Below are 17,366 nucleotides of genomic sequence, written 5' to 3' on the forward strand. Positions count from 1 at the left end.
TGAGGCTCAGGCCTCATTTACATACAGCTGGTGAGCTGCGGGTGCCAAACCAGTGCTCCTGAGGTGCTTGCTGATTGGGGAGAGTGGGACATCGGCCTGCTTTAATGCATATCTGGCGGATAGTTGGAGCTTGGAGCCGAGGGTGGGGAGGAAGTCCCTGGGGAAGCTTCAAGTGGGCCGGCAGCAGGCTGGAGTTTTATTGTGGTGGACTCCTGCTCCTCCAGTCTCCACAACAATAAAAGTTAGAAGAAACTTTAGCTATTTCTGATCGGCCTCCAGAGGTCGCTTTAATGACCTCTGGTTAAGCTGCTCGGCGCCAGTATGTGTAGAGAACGGTAGTGTAGTGGTAATGTCACTAGGCTAGTAATCCAGCAGGCCTGGACTAATGATCTATGAGACGTGAGTTCAAATCCCACCACAACAGCTGCGGAATTTAAATTCAGTTAATTAAATAAATTTGGAATTTAAAAAAAAAGCTAGTATCAGTAATGATAACCATGAAACTATCGGATTGTCGTAAAAACCCATCTGGTTCACTAATGTCCTTTAGGTAAGGAAATCTGCTGTCCTTACCTGGTCTGGCCTATATGTGACTCCAGATCCACAGCAATGTGGTTGACTCTTAACTGCCCTGAAAATGGCCTAGCAAGTCACTTCAAGAAAGTGGCTCACCACCACCTTCTCAAGGGCAACTAGGGATGGGCAATAAATGCTGGCCTTGCCAACGACGCTCAGATCCCATAAACAAATAAAAAAAACGGCACAGTACCACTCCACCACTCAGAGGCCTATACACATAATAGGACCCTCATTTGTATATTACAGGTGGCCTTCCACCTGAAACAGGCAAGCACTCTGGCCACCTAACTCAGATGGCGGCAACCAGTGTAAATAGAGAGGTAAGTGAACCAACGTCATTTTCAGGCCATTATTGCCACATTTGCATCAGGCGGGGGCACTTAAAGTTGGCCCCACACTGTTTAAAAGTCTTAAATGAATATGACTGAAAAGTTTCTTCAAAATCACTTGCATCCAGACTAAAGTTGCTGACTGAGCACAAACACCACGGTTGTAACTATCTGATGAAATACATATTTTAGAATCAGCAAGAATTATGGTGGAACGCTAATGTAAAAGGGATATTTTCCCCTCATATTAATATTTAGTTCAGACAAAATGAGTAGTTCATCAATAATAGGCGAATTAATATAACTTGTGATTAATGGTGAAAACTGGCCTGACAGAAAGAGCTTGCCGATCTTTAGGATGCACATTATGCCCTGAATAGATAGCATTCTTTAATTGACCATTAGAATATCTTAGACGGTTCCCATCTGATATATTTATTCACCTCCAGCTTCAGTGCTTGTCACAATTCTTTACAAGAAGCCTCGTGAGAGACTTCATTGTGCAGTCCACTGGTGTCAGACTCCATGGCCCTGATATTTATGTGGAGGGAGCAGGTGTGCCTGTCAGCAGCCGGGGAATCCAGAAATGGTGGGAACGCGGACGTCCTGCTGAATTTAACGGCAGAACCTCATTAGAATTTTTTTTACTCAGTTTCCCGTAGGGTTGCAAAGGGGTGGAAAGTTTCCGGTAAATTTCCGGTAAATTTCCGGAAATTTTCCATGGGAAGTTTAGCTTGGGAATTTTGGGAATTTTGCCCAAAAAAGCACATGCTAGCATAATATTGTTTTTTTTGTATTTCTTTCTTTTTTTTCCACAGGTCCTCTCTTAAAATTACTAACAGAGATGGAATCTTAATTATTAAGGAATTTCTTAATCAATATATGTTTATCTTCTTACTTGGCTTATTTTAATCATTACAAGTTTTGTGTGTGACTGTGAACAAATGTGTCCTGATTGGTTGGATGAGTGGATGAGCGATTAGCTCCCTCTATTTGTAATATTTGCATATCGAATTGATTGGCCTGCAGGCATCTGTAAGACTGCTATAGTTTTTTTAAGATCCAGGTTAGGGGTCCTGAGGGAAGTCATTTTGTTTTCTGCTGATGTTGTGATGATGCAGTAAGTAAATCAGGCTTTATACCAAATAAACCAGTTACTTGTTGAACTCTGTTGTCCTTCAATTTAAAATATACAAAATAATACACTATTGGTGATGTAGCGTCGTGTGTGTACAGGTCATGCTTCCATCACATGGAGCATCAGCAAAAATGTACTCACCCTGTTGCAATCGTGCTGATCGACCGCAGTTCGACACAGAGATGAATGCCCTTTATTTCTCTGCATAGAACAATGCCACGTTTACCGTCGGATGTGTGGAAGGATTTTACCCCAGGCATTAAAGATGGAAAGACTGTGTACATGTGCAAACACTGTAGAAAGCCATATGTAAAGAATGCCACAAAGATGCAGCAGCATTTATCCAAATGCAACAGCTTCACTCAAAGCTCACAGCAGTCAGCCCAGAGTTCCTCTGCTTCCATTCAAGAAGATGATGGTTCTCATTCAGCATCAGGCTCCTTATCATCAGCAACTCCTGGCCCACTTGGAAGGTTCTTTGATACAATGGATAACCATAGCCAGAAGAATGCAGATGAGTGCCTTGCTCGAGCTGTATATGCAACAGGCTCACCCCTCATGCTCACAGCCAATGTGTACTGGAAGAGATTTTTCAATGTTATTCGCCCTGCATACTGTCCTCCCACCAGACATGCTTTGTCTACTTATTTGCTGGAGGCTGAGTATAACAGAGTCCAAGGAAAGCTCAAAGAAACGATAGCGATGGCAGACTGTGTTGCAGTTATCTCAGATGGGTGGTCAAATGTACGAGGGGGGGGCATCATAAACTACATCGTCTCCACTCCTCTCCCAGTGTTCTTCAAGAGCACAGACACGAAGGACAACAGACACACAGGCACATACATTGCTGATGAGCTGAAAGCAGTCATCAACGATCTTGGATCACAAAAGATCTTTGCAGTAGTTACTGACAATGCTGCGAATATGAAGGCTGCTTGGGCTCAAGTGGAGGAGGCCTACCCTCATATTACGTCTATTGGGTGCGCAGCTCATGGGCTTAACCTGCTCAAGGACATCATGGGTTTGAGAACCATGGAAGCACTGTACAAGAGAGCCAAGCAAGTTGTTAAGTATGTCAGGGGAAAACAGGTAGTTGCAGCAACCTACAACTCCAAGCAAATGACAAAGAACAAGAACACCACACTGAAGCTGCCCAACAACACCAGATGGGGTGGTGTTGTCATAATGTACAACAGCCTTCTGGAGGGTAAGGAGTCGCTGCAAGAAATGGCAATATCCCAGTCTGGGGATATGGAAACCACCATCAAGAAAATACTGCTGGATGATGTGTTTTGGGAGAGAGTGGTTAGCAGCCTTAAACTACTCTCACCAGTAGCATCTGCAATTGCTCAGATTGAAGGAGATGACGCTGTCTTGTCAGATGTTCTCAGGCTTTTTACTGATTTAAAAGAACAAATCAGCATTGCCCTACCCACATCCCTGCTGCTCAAAGCAGAGGAGAAGGCAATTGTTCAATTCATACAGACGCGTCAAGAATTTTGTGTCAAGCCAATTCATGCTGCAGCATACATGCTGGACCCAAAGCATGTTGGGAGACCAATACTTTCTGGAGAACAGATCAACAGCGCTTACAGTGTGATTTCTACCCTCTCACACCACCTCAATCTGGATGTGGGCAAAGTTCTGGGAAGTCTGGCAAAGTTCTCTACCAAGCAAGGTCTTTGGAATGGGATGGGATATGGGAATCATGCAAGCATATCAGTGCACATACCTGGTGGAAGGGACTTTGTGCATCTGAGGCCCTGTCACCTATTGCATCGGTGATACTTCAAATCCCACCTTCATCAGCGGCCTCTGAACGAAACTGGTCACTTTTTGGGAATACGCATACAAAGGTGCGCAACAGGCTGACTAACAAGAGAGTGGAGAAACTGGTGGCTATCCGGGCGAACCTACAACTTATTGAGCCAGATACAGAAGTGTCCACCACACAGCTAGACACTGACACAGAGGAGGAAATGGACACATCAGAGCCAGAGTCAGAGAATCAGGAGGAGCAATGAGGAGTAGAAGACTCAGAAGACTCATGAGTAGAAGACTCAAAGGGACAAAATAAGGACAAATTACAGGCTAAATAAGCTGACGCTCTTTTTATTTTATTTTAGATGGGTCTTTTTTGTGGGGGTTCAATAAAGTTCAAAATTATAACCTAAATAAAGTTTTGAAAGCCTGTTTTTATTTGTATGGAACAGTATGTCTATTTTGACGATAAAGATAATATAAGGGCCAGAGACAAAAACCATCAGTGTGCAAAAAAACTTAAAATTCCCATAAATTCCCATAAATTCCCAAAATTCCCATAAATTCCCGAAAATTCCCATGGAAAGTTTCCTCTTTTAAAAATTCCCAGAATTTTGCAACCCTAGTTTCCCGCCCGGCAGCTGGCCAGATTGAAAGCTGGTTGGCTGACGGGCGTGAAAGCCTGTGGCACAAGGCAGCAGCCGGGGACCGCTGGGGACGGTCCCCGGCAATTGAGAAGGTCAGTGGGGATGGGGAGGGGGCTCAGAGCGCAGCGGAGATCGCGGAGGGGGGAGAGAACGTCGGGAGGGGGGAGAGAATGCTTGGGAGTGAATGGCAGGGAGAGATCAGATGGTGGGGTGGGAGAGAGCGCTGGGGAGGAAGAGGTTGCTGAGTTGGGCGGGGCGGGAGAGAGAGAGATCGGTTCGCGGGGAGCGAGGAAGATCACGGTAGGTTTGCTTGAGGGGCCGGAAGCACTCCTGCTCCTCCTGGGCCACAAGCAGTGCTGGAAAAATACTTATCTGATGGGTGGAATAACTCTCGCCTCCATCCCGCTTCTGGATTTCCCAAGTTACAAATTGACGGCAAAATCTGAGGCATGCAGCCTCAGTTAAATATTATGACCAACCCCCCTCTCCACAGCGGGTTACCCGGCCGACCCCAAACCTGCCGTGGTTAAACAGGAAGTTCACGCCAGATTGGGGTCGGCTTTCCCATTTTTTCAAATGTTAACTTCCCCGATCCTCTCCCGTTCGTCGGGGGGGGATTAAAACTACCTCCTACGTGTCTAATATAAATCAGCCTCATAGTCTAAGAAAGGTTAAGTTCATTCTTACTCGGCTTCAGTCTCATGCCTAGGGTATTACTGCATTGCATGTGTTGGAGCAAAATTTGAGTACTCTTGAATATCTGTCAGTTTCCATGATCCACTGGCAGAGGGGGACAGATAATGTAGGTTTGTTGGAGAATTTTCCTCCGTTGATACCGTCGCAACAAAGGATTATTAGTCCAGTGACAATAACTCTGCTTATGATTCACGAACGAGTGTTTTTTGTAATAACAAGCTTTATTACATTGACTGGTAATGGTCTTCCATTTATATTAAATGATAAGATGATATCCAAATAATACAACCTGGTTCCCAGGCTCCAACTACCTCGATCGAGCTCTGACCCAAGAGAACAACAAAATTCATTCCGAAATCTTGGAGCGACCAGCTCCAACCCTCTAGGCCCCCTGGGCAGCTGCGTGGCTCCAGACCTCGGGAACACTCTGCCTTAAAGGGGAAATAGGTTCCATTCTTATACTATAATACAATCTTGCTCTGTGCCCACTTATTACGTAGGTAGTATGTTTAGCTGAGGCCCATTTTTAGGTGTTTATCCAGCTTCTTATCTATTCAGCCTTTGCCTTTGTGCTACAAGCTTTGTTTATAATACAGTGAGTGTGTAGACCAAATGTGTATCTTCTTCCATGGTTTGTGGTGTCTTGGCAACTAGTCCCTTATCAGGGTATGAGCCTTTTTCTTGACCTGGATGTTTCCATTCTCTGCCCTTGTGTTTCCAAACTATCTGTTGTTCATATATAGAGACGAGATTAAGATTTCCCTTTCTCCCACATTTGCTCTAACGCTAAAAATGCTATAAGAAAGGAATGCTGGGACAGCTTGACCATTTCAATCTTAAATATTCTAACAAGGTTCAAGTCTATTTAATCAAACATTTGTATTGTTACAAAGCTTAATAATTACATTACATGTCCTCTTACAAATAATTCCTTTTATATATTTTTTAAATATTACATTTGCAATCTTAATTTGAAAATGAATCTCAGTATTGTTGAATGCCAGTTCCTAAGATTTGTTTTTTCCAACATTATTCCCCCACCTCTGATTAAATATGTTATTCCACATTCTGTCATGGCTCTTTCCAATCAGTGAAACCATCTTTCTGGCTGATCACAACCCCAGTTTTTTAAATTAGCTGACTAAGGTTCAACCTTTTAATTAGAAACGTCTTCTGTAATAACTATCGCAGTGTTCAATTACAAGCTTGATTTAGTTGTAATCAGCTCAAGGTTTCACTGTTTACAACACTTAAGAACAACATTTTTGACATTCCTGCAGTCCCAGACATTGGGGTGGGGTGGGGAATTTTAACATGGGTGAGCACGTGGGATTGGGGGCAGCTGGGGGTTTCAATGGGGAAATATTCCGAGCACATAGGGAAGCCGTCTCCAACCCGCCGACTTCCGGGTTTTACGGAGGCGGAACAAGGGGCGGGCAGCCAACATGTTCCTAGGAGGCAGGTTGTTAATGAGGCTGGAAGCCTCTGACTTAAACTCCACAGCATACGGAGAAACCCCACCTACGTAACCCGCCCCAATAAATATCCAGGCCATGGTTTCACAATGTGAGAGTCCTTAGTACAGTACCCAGAGACTATAATTTACATGGACTATAGTGAGTTCTCATAATGATGTTAAAATGTATTACATAGCGGCTTGCATAGAAACATAGAAACATAGAAGATAGGAGCAGGAGTAGGCCATTCGGCCCCTCGAGCCTGCTCTGCCATTTAATGAGATCATGGCTGATCATCCAAATTCAGTACCCTGTCCCTGCTTTCTCCCCATAGCCCTTGATCCCTTTAGCCTTAAGAAATATATCTAACTCCTTCTTGAATATATTTAATGAATTGACCTCAACTGCCTTCTGTGGTAGAGAATTCCACAGGTTCACCACTCTCTGGGTGAAGAAATTCCTCCTCATCTCTGTCCTAAATGGCTTGCTTACCCCTTATCCTTAGACTGTGACCCCTGGTTCTGGACTTCCTGCCATCGGGAACATCCTTCCTGCATCTAGTCTGTCTAGTCCTGTTAGAATTTTATAAGTTTCAATGAGATCCCCTCTCATTCTTCTAAACTCCAGCGAGTATAAGCCCAATCGACCCAATCTCTCCTCATACGTCATTCCTGCCATCCCAGGTATCAGTCTGGTGAATCTTCGCTGCACTCCCTCCATGGCAAGAACATCCTTCCTCAGATAAGGCGACCAAAACTGCACACAATATTCAAGGTGTGGCACACAATACTCAAGGTGCACACTAAGTTATTTTGCCATTAGTCTAATTTTCTCCCCATTTTCTTCAGTTATTCATAACTTACATTTCTTTACCATGCTTTTTTATTTCTAGAGGCACAGATTATAATCCTATTTTCTATATATAATTTAGAGACAAATATGAATGAAAAACATATAACAATCTTACAATTTCCATCACAGTAGCATCATATCATATTATTATCTAAAAGGAAGTTCTAGTTGATGGTCTGTAGCTGCACAGCATGGGGATACTGCAATCCTGGAATAGGTGGCACAGATTTGAGCACTGGTTTCTGAGTGTTCAGTGGTAAGTATTTCAGAAAGCTAGTGATGCACTTAGTACTGCGTGTGTCATCTACAACACCGGTAGATCCAGGTCTTCAGGTTAACAATGTTCATGATGAAACAAGAGTCTTCTCTCTTTTTTGGTTTTAAGGGTTCTACTTGAAATCACTTTAGGTAGTTTCAGTTTCTGATGGGTGAGGGTCTACAGCACAAAATGGCTGCTAAATTGGTCATCTTAGTGAGAGAGAGAGAGAGAGAGAGAGAGAGAGAGAGAGGAGTAGCCAATATGGGAAAAGGAAAAACAAATTCCAGTACTTCAGTAGAAGATACTCTTTTGAGGTTTGGGTTGGTACAGGGCAGAGGGAGCTTTTACGTGTAACTGCTTTGTCTTGTACCCAACTTCAGCACTTGTTTCCTTCATGAAACAAGCCTTGAATTTCCTTGTCATTGTATTTAGTTTGTATTTTTCTGGTCTTGCAGCATAACCACATTCTTATGCTCTCCTTTATGGAAATTCATTTAATGTTAAGGTTATGACTTTTATACGACAGCACTGGAGATTACAGCAGGAGGAAAATTAACTCTCATGCGTATTATGCACCTTTGGCTTTTGTCAGGACACCATAGTTCATTATTATTGAAGAAGCCGACATAATCTTCTCCAGTCATGGTGCTGAAAGCTGGCAGTAACTTCTCCCCCCTTCCCAAAATCAGATTGAATTTAAATCATTTATTCCATTTAAAAATGTTTAAAAGATGAACAAGAAATTTATTTTTCTTTGCTTTCATATAAATTAATTTTCCTAAGTTTTACTCTTCTTAATTTAAAGGAATCTGGGAAAATCGGGACTTCGAGTATCTTGCTTAGGACTTGGTAAGTAAAGATTTTTAGTATTACCATAATTTTGGGTTAAAATGTAGAGGTATTTTGCGATGCCCCACTATTAGTGCAGAGCCTCGCTAGCAGTGACAGCGAGTCAGAGAATCGTGGTTGGAGTGTTATCTTATCTTCAACCCATACTCTGGTTTCGTGAAGCTCAGCACTAATAGCGGGGTCTCCCGAAATTACCCCTTATATGTCTTCTTTGTAAATATATCACAGTGTAAATTTGGAAATATATAAAGGTATAATTTTAGGTTGCACTTATGCTACTACCTTCACAAAGATGCAAAGTGAGTTTGGGTACACATTGATTTGAAAAGTGACAACATAACATGAGTATCGGGTCTGGAACTGACACTTGATAGCACCAAAAGCCAAGCAGTGCGAAGACTGGCATCCAAGATGCATCTCATCTAACCTTGAATTTGTAATGGCTACAGTAGAACAGTGCGGTCCAATACGCTAGCCATCAGCCACAAGCCACATGTGGCTAATTGGGAATCCAGATGTGGCTGACTAATTCTTGATAAAAATTGAGTAATAGATACTATCGTTGTCATGTGTTGCCAATACTCATATTAACATGGCATATGCAGCATGTGTACTTTAACCCTTTTGTTTATTTGGTAAAATGGTAAGATGAAAAGTAGGGCGTGTGAGTATTTTTTGATCATTGTGTGTGCTTTACTTCCTTGGTTACTGCTTATTATTGGTTATCTGTTAAAATGGTGTGTAACACGGGTGAAAACGCTGAACTTTTTTTAAAATTCATTCATGGAATGTGGGCTTCACTGGCAAGGCCAGTATTTATTGCCCATCCCTAATTGCCCCTGAGAAGGTGGTGGTGGTGGCCTTCTTGAACTGCTGCAGTCCGTGTGGTGAAGGTTTTTTCATAGCGGTTAGTGGCTAGGCCATTTCAGAGGCCAGTTAAGAATCGACCATATTGCTGTGGGTCTGGAGTCACATATAGGCCAGACCAGGTAAGGACAGCAGATTTCCTTCCCTAAAGGACATTAGTGAACCCGATGGGTTTTTACAACAATCCGATAGTTTCATGGTGACCGTTACTGGGACTAGCTTTTTATTCCAGATTTATTTAATTAACTGAATTTAAATCCCCCAGCTACTGTGGTGGGATTTGAACTCACTTCTCTGGATCATTAGTGACATTACCACTATGCTACCGTTCCCTTCAGCACCCTGGAAACACCAACAACATTGTACAGAGAGGGGAGCTGTCATCATGGTCAGTTTGATGAATCGAAATAACAGCTCCAAACAGTAGAAGAAAGCAAACCCAGCCAGTAACAAGCAGCTCCAACAGGGCATATCATGGCAAAGGGCAAACAGCATCCAACCTCGTTCTGAATGGGGAACAGGGGTGGGCCTGTTGGCTCACATTGTGCAAGTCAACATTCTCTGATGAAGTCAAAGGACCGCTCGCAACTGCTGGTCAAAAACCCCGAAGCTGCACTAAGATATGCTGTGTCCAAAAAGTTCATGCCAGAATTCCAAATTTCGGTGAAAGGGAGAGACTGTAACTAGAGTTTCGTAAGAACATAAGAACATAAGAAATAGGAGCAGGAGTAGGCCAATCGGCCCCTCGAGCCTGCTCCGCCATTCAATAAGATCATGGCTGATCCAATCCCAACTGCCAATCCACTATCACAGAACCATCTCCTGCATATAACAGAATTAGACACATGAAATAGGAGCAGGATCAGGCTACACGGCCCCTGGGCCCGCTCCGCTACCCACAGGGCCATGACCGATCCAAACCTAGACTCATGTCCAAATTCCTGCCCGCTCCCCGTAACCCCCAATTCCCTTTACTTCTAGGAAAGCGTCTATTTCTGTTTTAAATTTATGCAATGATGTAGCTTCTACAGTTTTTTGGGGCAGCATATTCCATGGACCTACCACCCTCTGAGTGAAGTAGTTCCTCCTCATCTCAGTTTTGAAAGAGCAGCCCCTTATTCGAAGACTATGCCCCCTAGTTCTAGTTTCACCCATCATCGGGAACATCTTCCCTGCGTCCACCCGATCCAACCCCTTCACAATCTTATATGTTTCAATAAGATCGCCTCTCATTCTTCTGAACTCCAATGAGTAGAGTCCCAATCTACTCAACCTCTTCTCATATGTCCATCCCCTCATCCCCGGGATTAACCGAGTGAACCTTCTTTGTACTGACTCGAGAGCAAGTATGTCCTTTCTTAAGTATGGACACCAAAACTGTACGCAGTATTCCAGGTGCGGTCTCACCAATACCTTGTACAACTGAAGCAATACCTCCCTATTTTTATATTCTATCCCCCTAGCAATGAAAGCCAACATTCCATTGGCCTTCTTAATCACTTGCTGCACCTGCATACTAACCTTTTGAGATTCGTGCACCAGCACCCCCAGATCCCTTTGTACTTCAGTACTTTCCAGTTTCTTGCCATTAAGATAATAACTTGCTCTATGATTTTTCCTGCCAAAGTGCATAACCTCACACTTTCCAGTATTGTATTCCATCTGCCAAATCTCTGCCCACTTACTTAGCCTGTCTATGTCCCCTTGAAGGTTTTTTATGTCCTCCTCACTCACTACTTTCCCCCCCATCTTAGTATCATCTGCAAACTTTGATATGTTACACTCGGTCCCCTCCTCCAAATCGTTAATATAGATTGTAAAGAGTTGGGGACCCAGCACTGACCCCTGCGGAACACCACTAGTTACTGATTGCCAGCCTGAGAATGAACCATTTATCCCAACTCTCTGCCTTCTGTTAGATAGCCAATCCTCTATCCATGCCAGAATATTACCCCCAATCCCGTGATTTTTTATCTTAAGCAATAATCTTTTGTGTGGCACCTTGTCAAATGCCTTTTGGAAGTCTAAATACACTACATCCACTGGTTCCCCTTTATCCACCCTATATGTTACTTCCTCAAAGAACTCCAGCAAATTTGTCAAACATGACTTCCCCTTCATAAAACCATGCTGACTTTGTCCTATTAAATTATGATTATCCAAATGTCCTGTTACTGTCTCCTTAATAATGGACTCCAAAATTTTACCTACCACAGATGTTAGGCTAACCGGTCTATAGTTTCCAGCCTTCTGTCTACTGCCCTTTTTAAATAAGGGTGTTACATCAGCAGTTTCGCACTGAATGGTGGGAGATACTTGTTATGTAACTATTCATGCAAGGCGTTTTCCACTAAAATCAATGCATGTGGTCGAAACAGTGCTGCTGTAGTCACACCTGTGACTAGTCAATGGTTTCCATTAGACAACACTGCAGTAAGAACAACAATCCAGTGTGAAGCCAGCTTTTAAAAGTACACAGGTGGTTTTGGTAGACTGAGGTTGTGATAGATGCTGGTCTCACATTGATAGCTGCAGTATAACTGTAGCCTTATTGTTAATACTTCTGTATATTCTTTAAAAATGTAAAGCAACGGGAGGAGATTTTCACCTTCACCGCCTGGGTGGTAATCTGTTGGAATGGATTGCGCGCCCTTTGTGGTACCTGCCCAATCGAATGGGTTATATAAAGGGTGGGCGATCCACTCAATGAAATTACTACAGACGAAAATCTACCCCATGATTTCAAAATTAATATTAAGGATTTTTTTTTACTAAATTAGATTGAAAGACTATACTAGTTGTAACTACAACTAAAAAGCTAATTTAATGTTAGTTAACTTCACTTTAGAGTTTAGCTTTGAGAACTTCCACTTCTGCTTTGAGTGTAATTGAGAAGCTCCTTGCTAGCGTACATTCCACAAACACCAGCAACCCTCCAGTGCCTCCCCAAGTGGCCATTCTTCACTTGTGACTCTAGCCAGTAACTGTACCAGACTGTTCTTGGGGAGCATCACACGTGAGTCAGAATATTTCCTCAAATGATGTCCACACACATCTAACGACCTCCAGCATGGGACACTGGGGTTGAAATCCTGCACATACCACTGTACAGCTGAGGAACATGCAACTCATCACAGAGGATCGCACCATGGTTATTCCTTGCTCTACCGCCGCGACTTCATCTACCGCGGTGGGTCCGGTGCAGCCGGGGCAGGGTGCGACCTCGCTGATGGCTCCAGCCCACTCTGAAATTATTTTTTGCTGATTGGGCTTGTTAAGCCCTCCCAGTGCATTTCCTGGCCAATTGAAGGAAGCGGGTCTGATGATGTCACTTGATGATGCATCATCAGCCGGTTTCCTTAAAGTGACCATGCACAAATTGATTTTGACAGTTGTGCTGTCAGTGTTCTACAGCATTGAGGTGCTGCAAACACTGCACAGAGGTGCACAGCTGCACCCAGGCTCTCTCATGACTCCCTCCATATGCTTATGGATGTAGGCACAGCAGACAAGGAGGTTCTCTTCCCTTCCAATGGGCAGAAGAGACCTCCCCAGGACACCAACACAGCCTGGTTGCACATTGCACAGGAGAGCACAAGCAGGGATGTCGTTAGGAGGATTAGGCTGCAGTGGCACAAACCTTTCAATGATCTCAGCAGATCACGAAACGTTACTGCAAAGCCACACTCATAGAGTCATAACAGCACAGAAGGAGGCCATTTGGCCCATCGAGTCCATGCCGGCTCTCTGTAGAGCAATCCAGTCAGTCCCATTCCCCCGCTCTATTCCCGTAGCCCTACAAGTTTATTTCCCTCAAGTGCCTATCCAGTCTCCCCTTGAAAACATTGAGTGTCTCTGCCTCCACCACTTCCGTCAGCTGCAAGTTCCAGGTCTTCACCACTCACTGCGTAAAAAACTTTTCCCTCACATCCCCCCTGTATCTCTTGCCCAAAACCTTAAATCTGTGTCCCCTAGTCCTTGTACCATCAACTAGTGGGAACAGCCTTTCCCCGTCTAGCCTATCCAAACCCCCTGATAATCTTGTACACCTCTATCAAATCAACCCTCAACCTCCTTTGCTCTAATGAAAACAAATCCAACTTCTCTAACCTGTTTTTGTAGCTAAGATCCTCCATCCCCGGAACTATTCTGGAAACTCTCCTCTGCACCCTCTCAAGTGCCTTCACATCCTTCCTAAAGTGGACGCAATGTTCCAGTTGTGGCCTAACCAGTGCATTATAAAGGTTCAGCATAACTTCTCTACTTTTGTACTCAATACCTCTATTTATGAAGCCCAAGATCCCATATGCTTTGCTAACCACTCTCTCAATATGTCCCGCCACTTTCAGGGATCTATGTGCATTAACTCCCAGGTCCCTCTGTCCCTCCACACTCTTTAAAACTGTGCCATTAAGTGTATATTGCCTCTCCCTGTTCCTTCTGCCAAAATGCATCACCTCACACTTCTCTGTATTAAATTCCATCTGTCACTTGTCTGCCCATTCGGCTAGCCTTTCTATGTCCTGTTGCAGTCAATTGGTATCATCCTCACTGTTTGCCACACCTCTAATTTAGAAATTCTACTCTGTATTCCAATATCCAGGTCATTTATATGTATCAAAATAAGCAGTGGGCCCAGCACTGACCCTTGGGGAACATCACTGTCTACCATCCTCCAGTCTGAAAAACAGCCATTGACCACAACTCACTGTTTTCTGCCCTTAAGCCAATTCCTTATCCAAGCTGCCACTGACCCACCTATTCCATGAGCCTCAATTTTGTTAACCAGCCTTCTATGTGGTACTTTGTCAAACACCTTCCTAATATTTATGTAGACAACATCCATTGCATTCCCTTCATCAATCCTCCCTGTTACTTCATCAAAAAATTCAATTAGATTAGTCAAATACGATCTGCCTTTTACAAATGTTGGCTCCCCTTAATTAGCGTAAACCTCTCCAAGTGCCCGTTAATTTTTTCCATGATTATTGTTTCTAAAACTTTACCCACCACTGATGTTAAACTGACTGGCCTGTAGTTACTAGGATTGTCCTTACACCCTTTCTTGAACAATGGTGTAACATCTGCCACTTTCCAATCCTCAGGCACTTCCCCCGCACCTAGGGAAGATCGGAAAATGATGGCAAGCTCTTCCGCCATCTCCTTCCCCAATTCCCTTAGCAGCCTGGGATGCAAGCCATCTGGACCAGGTGACTTATCCACTCTAAGCATACCCAGCCTTTCTAGTACATCCTGTCTATCAATTTTCACCCCTTCCATTGCTTCTACCTTTTCCACTTCTATTGATATTTTGTCAGCATCCACCTCCTTAGTAAACACCGATACAAAGCACTCATTGAGTATTCTAGCCTTGCCCTGCGCCTCTAAGCATATATCACCTTCTTTGTCCCAAATGGGCCCCACCCCGCCTCTTACTACCTGCTTACTGTTTACATGCCGGTAGAGGATTTGGTGGGTTCCCTTTTATGTTAACCGCCATTCTACTCTCATATTCTCTCTTTGCCAATCTTATTTTCATCTTCACTTCCCCTCTCAACTTATTGTATTTGGTCTGGTTCTCCCTTGACGAATTCACCTGACATTCATCATACACCCTCTTTTTTGTTTCATCATCTTCTCTATCTCCCTCATCATCCAAGGAGCCCTTGCTTTGGTTCCCTTACCCTTTCCTCATGTTGGAATGTTCCAATGTAGCCTGTACTTGGAACATCTCCTCCTTAAAGATCACCCATTGTTCCATTACAGTTTTTTCTGTCAGTCTTTGGTTCCATTTTACCCTGGCTAGATCCTTTCGCATCCCATTGAAGTTAGCCCTATTCCAGGTTAGAAGTTCCACTCTAGATTGTTCCTTGCTCCTCTCCATTGCTAATCTAAATCTTATGATACGATGATCACTCGTACCCAAGTGTTCTCCCACAGAGACTTGGTCGACCTGGCCCACCTTATTCCTCAGCACCAGATCCAGCAATGCCTCCTTCCTAGTTGGGCCAAGAACATACTGGTCAAGGAAATTCTCCTGAACACATTTCAGAAGTTGCTCCCCCTCCTTTCTCTTTACCTTAGCATTATCTCAATCAATATTTGGGTAATTAAAGTCCCCCAATATCACCACTCTATAGCTCTTGCATATCTCTGCAATTTCCCTGCAGATTTGCTCCTCTACCTCCCTCTCACTATTTGGAGGCCTATAGAATACCCCCAATAGCATGATCATACCCTTTTTACTTGTCAACTCTAACCAAATGGATTCTGTCCTTGTCCCCTCAAGAACATCCTCCCTTTCCAATACTACAATGGCCCAGAAATTCAGGTCTCCACGGGTGAGTACGCCCAGAAATGGTCCCAATGCCTCAGGAATCTACAGCCCTCCCTCCTGCACCATCTCTCCAGCCACGCATTCATGTGTTCTATTCTCCTATTCCTGTACTCACTAGCACGTGGCACCGGGAGTAATCTAGAGATTACTACCTTTGAGGTCCTGCTTTTTAATCTCTTTCCTAGCTCCCTATAGTCTGCCTGCAGGACCCCATCCCTCTTTCTGCCTATGTCGTTGGTACTGATATGGACAATGACCTCTGGTTGTTCACCCTCCCTCCTCAGAGTGTCCTGCAGCCGCTCAGTGACATCCTTGACCCTGGCACCAGGGAGGCAACATACCATCCTGGAGTCATGTCTGCGTCCACAGAAACGCCTATCTGTTCTCCTAAACAATGAATCCCCTACTCCTATTGCTCTCCCACTCTTCTTCCGCCCTCCCTGTGCAGCTGAGCCAACCGTGGTGCCCTGGCCTTGGCTCTGGCTGCTCTCCCCAGAGGAGCCATCACCCCCACCAGTTTCCAGAACTGTGAACCGGTTAGTGAGCGAGATGCACTCTGGGGATTCCTGCCCTACCTGCCTGGTCCTCCTTCTTTGTCTAGTGGTCACCCATTCCCTCTGTACCTGCACATTCTGAGGTTGCAGGGTGACCACTTCTAGAACCATGCTTTCCAAGTATTTCTCTGCCCCACAGATGCACAGTAGTTCTCCAGCTGCCGCTCAAGCTCCGAAACCCGGAGCTCGAGTTGCTGCAGTTGGCGACACTTCCTGCACACGTGGTCGTCCAGGCCGCAAGAAGCGTCCAGGATTTCCCACATGGCACAGGATGTGCAAATCACGGGACTGAGCTGCCCTGCCATGCCTCTATTTAACAGACTATGGAGGTAATTTAGCAGAAATAAATTTAAAACTTAACAAGAAACACTCAACAGCTACCCACCAATCAGCACTTCCCTCTATTAGATAGGCTATGAACTGCTTAGCAGAAATATACTCAAACAGAACAAAAAAAAACTTACCACAAATACTCACCCTATACTCACCTCTCAGCTCCCTTGTGCCAGCGACACCTTTGAATTCTGACGTCACTCCTTCGTTGTGTCGCTTGCTGACTGTTTCCCTTGCAGGTAGTCCGCTCACTCAGACTCCCAGGCCTCTGCTCCGCGCTGCCTTTATCCCCGGACTCCGACTCCATTCCTCCCACAGGTCCGCTACTCAGACTGTACTGTTGTCCTGAAATCGTGGAAGGCCCCGCCACCGCCGCTGGTGTCTCCAATTAGGTCATTGCTGTTTAAAGTATTCTGCCGCTCTGGCTCTCCGCTCCCGCTCTTTTTAAAGTACACTCAACCTCATCCTGCTGAGTCACTCATCACATCCCTATCACTCTGCCTTCCCTACCCTACTCCTGCACATCCTTACTCACACCAACTTACCTTGCATCTCCACCCATCCCTCTCTTTCTACATTATCACTTCCCCATTTCACTAGCCACCCCTCACTCTCACCCTCAACCTAGTCCAAGCATACCAACTAACAACACACAAGGGTAGGCACTTGGGTGTTTTAGCCAATGTTCATGTGAAGTTTCTATTAATG

The 17,366-nt window shown here is 44.3% G+C and overlaps 1 protein-coding gene across 14 annotated transcripts in view; it reads left to right on the top strand.

The window, feature by feature from the left end:
- kcnab1a (potassium voltage-gated channel subfamily A regulatory beta subunit 1a) overlaps positions 1-17,366 on the top strand; it is a 568,613-nt gene that overhangs the window by 419,853 nt on the left and 131,394 nt on the right. For all 14 annotated transcript variants that reach the window (XM_085990340.1, XM_085990337.1, XM_085990333.1 and 11 more), the window contains one exon: positions 8,524-8,567. In XM_085990340.1, coding sequence (XP_085846466.1) covers positions 8,524-8,567 — 44 coding nt within the window. The remainder of the gene's footprint in view (positions 1-8,523; positions 8,568-17,366) is intronic.

This window comes from Somniosus microcephalus, chromosome 6 (assembly GCF_052327205.1).
Source record: "Somniosus microcephalus isolate GS21.2 chromosome 6, FLI_Smic_1.0, whole genome shotgun sequence".
NCBI classification, from domain to species: Eukaryota; Metazoa; Chordata; class Chondrichthyes; order Squaliformes; family Somniosidae; genus Somniosus; species Somniosus microcephalus.